The sequence below is a fragment of the Triturus cristatus genome, chromosome 6 (assembly GCF_964204655.1).
Source record: "Triturus cristatus chromosome 6, aTriCri1.1, whole genome shotgun sequence".
Taxonomy (NCBI): domain Eukaryota; kingdom Metazoa; phylum Chordata; class Amphibia; order Caudata; family Salamandridae; genus Triturus; species Triturus cristatus.
The window spans coordinates 861,115,888-861,121,887 of NC_140589.1; the positions used below are offsets into that span (position 1 = coordinate 861,115,888).

At 43.7% G+C, this 6,000-nt stretch overlaps 1 protein-coding gene across 1 annotated transcript in view; it reads right to left on the reverse strand.

Moving 5' to 3' along the window:
• The window catches only part of LOC146817971 (chitin synthase chs-2-like), a 504,051-nt gene extending 498,460 nt beyond the window's left edge, over positions 1-5,591 (reverse strand). The window contains exons 1-2 of the mRNA XM_085609725.1: positions 5,575-5,591; positions 4,684-4,822 (exon numbers count right to left, since the gene is read on the reverse strand). Coding sequence (XP_085465851.1) covers positions 4,684-4,822; positions 5,575-5,591 — 156 coding nt within the window. The remainder of the gene's footprint in view (positions 1-4,683; positions 4,823-5,574) is intronic.
• Between the last annotated feature and the right edge of the window lie 409 nt (positions 5,592-6,000).

Here is a 6,000-nt window from a genome sequence, read left to right on the forward strand (position 1 = left end):
AAACTCAATAAAGAATTGAAACATCACATGGACATCACACTGCTGTTGCCTGGTAATGAGTTGCTTATGTCACTGCCCCAAATCGAAATTAACTTCCCCTTCCTAGGCAGATGTGGAAGCCAAGATGAAATAAACCACATGCAATATTGGTTGCTGTAAGTAACACTGATATTTTAGGCACGTTAGTAAAAAACACAAGGGATGGAACAAACTTGGTCATGGGACGGTACTCGTGCCTCCATAATGAGCCTTCCTCAAACGCTGACTTTAAACTATGGGCTCAGTTCAAGAAGCTAAATCAGGTCATATGTGAAACAACAAAATGTATCATTTTTACACCCGGAGCCATCAAAGTGATTCCTCGCAGGCATAAATGGTTTAATGAATTTGCACTTCCCCACAACAAGTGCAGAGAAATCCCTGCTATTAAATCCCACTCAAGGGTTGGTGAATGGATTATCCGAAAAATGCCTTGCCTTTTAATTTTGGGAATGCCCTCAAATGCATATTTGTGGGCATTCACAAACTCGTTCTTACCCTGGAAATGGTCATAGAGTTAAAGCAGCTAAGTGATAGAGTAAATCCCCTTCAGGAATGGGAAGAGGTGACCCCCAAATTTAGTGGAGGTGTAGGGGTATCGCTTTCTCCACACGGAAAGAATCTTGCATTTTCTGGTAGTCTGGGCTCCAATCACTTAACTGAACAGTTAAAACACGATTTTGCTGATCCAAAGTCATTTTCTAGAAACTCTCTCTTTCCTTAAGTAAATTATTCTCACATTTGTCTGGAATAACGCAACTATATTACATTTCTCCTGCGATGGAAAGAAATTCAACTTTATGTTGAGACTGAAACCGAAATCATGACCCCTTTTGTACACTAGTTTCTTCTCCTATTTTGGCTTGCAAAAAGAATGGGAAGAGATCAGTAAACCGTCTAAATAAAGACACAGTTCACCGCCCCCTGTTACTGAATATATGCAAATATAGGTGCCTATAGCTTTGTAAAAAGATTTTGGGCCACATGTACAAACCTGTTTGCAACTGCAAAAAATCCTTTTCACTTGTACCAAACCCTATTTTGCGATTCGGGAGCCTATTACCGATTCGTAAAATAGGTTAACGATTCGGTATTAGGAAAGGGCATTTTAAGGGCGTCCTTTTTTTAATTGCGACTCGCAAATGTATGCATGAATGTTTTGCAATTGGAATGCAATTGCAAAACATTCGCATTTTACCACCAACTTCAAGTTGGTGGTAAGCCATGTGCAAATGGGAAGGGGTCCACAGTGGACCCCTTCCAGTTTATGAATGTGTGCAGAAACATTTTCTAAGAGCAGTCGGAGGTCCCATTGACCACTGGTAACTCTTAAAAAATAAAAAGTAAACTTTTCATTTTTGTTTTTGAAACACATCCTGTTTTCCTTGAAGGAAAACAGGCTGCATTTAAAAAAAAAAACTTTCCTTAATTTAAAAGCAAACACCGACACAGTGGTCTGGTGTCCCCAGCAGGTCACCATCCCTGTGTTTTTTAGCGATTCCCAATGGGTCGCAAATTGCCACCTACCTCATGAATATTAATGAGGTAGGTCAATTAAAACTCACTAGGAATTGCAGTGTTAAACATGCTGTAGCATATATCTGTTTGCGATTTCCTAATAGCGAATTGCAAAAATGTGGTATTAGGAAATCGCAAACAGGAATCTTAGAACGAACATCCCACGTAATATGCGACTCAGGCAAATACAATACTTTATCACACAACGTGCATACTTAACGCCAGCTAACATTAACAGATACTTCCATCGAGCTGACTCTGCCTGCCCCCGATGTGCGGCTATTGATGCAGAACTGGTGCACATGCTCTGGGGCTGCCACAGCCTCAGCACCTACTGGAGAGGAGTGGCAGATGCACTTCATGCCGGTACGGTGAGTGGCAAACATATCTGCTACACTAAGGTCACCTCCCGGTTCCTAGATCTGGGCATAGTCACTGCCAAACGGATCCCCCACAGGTGCAGGCTTGGAGGCGTTCCACTCTTGCATGGGCCAGAGCAGAGGGCATTGCGATCACACGGGAGGAACTAGTGGGCCTCAGGAAAGTACCTATAGTTGAATATTGGGAGGCAATCCTGGCAACGCTACAACAATCCACAGACCTGCCAACCCAGTACCTACAGGCACCTAAACAACCAACACCGCGCACATGACCCGCGTCCATAGACCACACCTTCGTAACTGATCATGCGCCAAAAGCTAAGCGACACAATTTCAATGCACTTGCTCATCATAACCTTACGGCACTGGCATCGCTAATAAGCTCCTTTCGAGGCATACATACAGCTTTATACACACTTAAACCTACGAGAGCATTCCAACCCGATCCCAAGTTCAATACCCTATACACACAGTTATCATCACATGAACAGCTTCACTAATCTACCTGCACCGACTTGACTCTTAAACATAGCATACTCTGCAAAATGAGCAAATACTTCAGGTGTATTAGTTATGGAAAACACTGTAATATAGGCAGCCATGTGTTAAAAAACTATGATGAATATAACTGCTGAAATCTCAATTTTGTAATCAAATATATTGCTGTCCAGTGACACACAACATCTATTGTCGCTGCATGCTGCAGCAACGATGAATCAACTGTTCATGTAAATGATTGTTTAAAAACGAATTAAAACAGATTAAAAAAAAAAAAAAAGATTCTGATTCCCATTTGACACCACCTTTAAAAGCAACGATCCGTAATGTCTTTTTTTCAACTGTAAACAAAGGGCCATATGTAAGAAGGAATTTTCAGGTCAAAAACTGGCTGAATTGCAGAATTATCACACCTCCAGAGCCAAAATGCACATATTTGGCTGGGGAATTAATGACTCTGACGGCAATGCCTTTCTTCTAGACTAGGAAAGGCCAGTGAGCTTTAACTGCTGACCACTTAGCAGGGAGTACCTATCTGAGACTAGAAAGGAACAATCAGCAGGCCTAAAGGCAGCTTTAGCACTACCTCTTATAACTTGAAGATACCAGGGAGGGCTTCTTCTAATTATTTCCAGGACCCTCCTAGACAGCACATACGCAGACAGAGTAGGAGGGAAATACAGATATTCCACCTATCACACTTCCTGAGCTGGAATATACATCGTTGGCAGTTAGGCTCCAGCCACAGTAGGAGGGAAAACCAGTGTTGACGAAAGAGTGGCCCAGAAGTTGAAGACAGGCCTGCAGGGTAGCAGCTGGCTCCTGCCATCTTGAAATAGTGCCTGCTGGGTATTTTTACAGTAAGGCATTGAGGAAGTGCTGCAAAAGGTGAATGAAAGTGGAAACATAGAGGAAATACTAAAGGCTGGGGGAATAGGTCTGTCTTGAGAGCCGGACGAGGGAGACAAGACTTTGGGTAGTATCAATTCGACCCCTACTCGCCGGTTGATACTTTAAAAGTATGCAAAGTCAGTCTGAATCAAGAACAGCTGACTCAAGAATAAGAAATGTACAGATCACTGCAGATATCAAACAACTCTCTGATCAGTCCTTTCTTACTGCATGAACTGGCTATCCAACTTACAGAAAGTAGCAAAACATGTCACCACAATTTTTGAGCACACCCTAACACATGCAATTCAAGCAATGGCCACCATATTTCCTGCATAGGACTAACCCAGGCACTTTGCCCTAAAGAGCTGTACGTTGCACTTTCTTGATTCATACACAGGGAATTTGGGTTGGTTAATACTGATATTTAAAAAATGGCCGAGGGAAGGTAAATCAAAAATGTCACTGGCGCACACTTTTGCCATAGTTAGTGAGGATATATCAAAATTAAGGGGTCCATTATGATGGTGGGTGGACTTTGTCCGCCCGACATCGTAACTGTACATGGAACCGACCGTCAGGGTTGCAGCGGTCCCGCTGTGGCAATTAGGATGCGACCGCCACCCTGGCGGTCGCATCCGCATATATTACATTTTGGCAGGCGGTGCTGTAAGCAGCACCCGCCGCAATGCAATATATGCATGTTGTGCTTTGGCATGCACAACGTGACAGGCCCCGCACGGTGCCTGCCACCTTGTGTATGCCAAAGAAGGTGGGTACCATAGGTACCCCCCAGTGCAACCACCCCCACCCCCACTCGGGGGCCCGCAACGGGCCCCCAATGCCCATCTCTGCATGCCTTTCCATGGCGGAACATCTGCCATGAAAATGCATGCATCATAATATGGATGGCGGTGCCTGCAACGCTCCGTCACCATATTGAGTCCCTTTTCCGCCCGGTCGGCAATCCGACCGGCGGAAAAGCCTCAGACAGTCTTTACGTCCGCTGCAGTGCCCCTCGCCATACTAATAAGGCGGGGGTGATCCAGGGACATTTTGCGGGCGGATGGCTTCTGCCAGGCCGGCAGTGGCCACCGTCGGCCCAGTGGTGGCGATCCACCCATGATAGTAATAGGCCCCTTAGTAATTAATTTACATGTGATTTGATCCCAGAATCCCCTCTACTAATGATGTATGTGAACATGAGAGGCAAAGAATAATGCAAGTCGTTCATTCAACAGAATGTTCAATTTGTCCTTCAGTGATTAGGTATTGACCTAAATATGCCATGTGAGTCAAGGTCATCGCTGTGGCATCGCATTTGTTAGTCTGGTGTTCAGAGTCATCAAAAACTCACCTTACTAAAGAAGCCCAAGGCACACACCAGCACTCCAAGGAAGACACATAACAGGGTGTTAAAGAATCGAGGGCACCGGCTTCTCTCCTCTTCATTGTCCACTGGTTTCAACAGGAATGGGTCCCAGGTCCTTCTGAATCTGCATTTAACAAATCGCAAAGTCTGTGTAAGAAAATGTATCTGCTTTTCGTGCACCCTTAGGTTCTATTTGCTCTTTTGACCCCTAAATATTTTCCTTGGTGTGTTGCTTGGAGCCTGAAGTCCACACTCCAGGCACTAGTTGTGCTGTTTTAAATGACGCTCCCTTTATTTCCCATTCAGTGACTGCTAACATGGGCCATTCCTGATAATATTTCATATAATAAGGCTAACACTGGATGTCAAGTATTAATAATCAACACAAGATAAGGCCAGGGTACATGCTGCACCTATCCTGTTGTGTACGGTCTGGGAAAGGTGGTTTTGGAATATGATATTTTCTCCCTCAAATCTGGCTTGCGATTTTGTCAGCTACACTTCGTGCTAGTTGACCTGTATCACCAGCTGCACCTATGTTGAAAAATGTAATTTTGTGCCTAATTTATATTTCTTGCCGGTTCCCACTATTTAGTTTGAAATTTATCTGTAATTTAATTTAGATATCCCAAGAGAGGAATCCGACTTTAATTTGCAAGAAAGATATTACTGGTTTACTATGTCACAGTTTATCAAGCCATAGATGAATTTAAGATTAATCAATGGAAAATAATTACGTTGTACAGAAGAACCTTGCAGGCTGTCTATTCTGCCTCAAGCTTCAATGGTTTCTAGGATAATAGACAATATGGGGGTGAAAAGTTCCTGAGCTTTGCTAAAACTGTTATCAAGGTGTGAAAAGGAACGAACACTCACCTCTGTTCATACTTCATCCCTCACTTGAGTCTGTGTATGCCCATGCGCACTTCAAGGGTCTCTGCTTCTTGTTTTCAAACATAGCTGTGTTACATAGGTAAAGTATACTATAGCTTTATAAGCTTGTAGACTGCTGTTGAGGGCTATACCAGTTGTTAAAAGCCCTGAACCAGAGGCGAGGGCCTACAAAAAGGGAGAGGGCCTTTAACAACAGGTAGACCCGAGGCTTAAGGGCGGGCGCCACTGGGTAGTTATAGTTAGGACCAGATTTCCATAGGAATATTTTTAGGGGTGTGCTAATAACTTTGCCGCCATTTGATGAATTCTCACAAAGCTTCCATAAAAAAATGTAACACCGACTGAGTTCCTTCCTACAACGTTTTGGGGTGATGCATAAAGCAGCGGGCAAGAAAAAGGGGGTGTCAA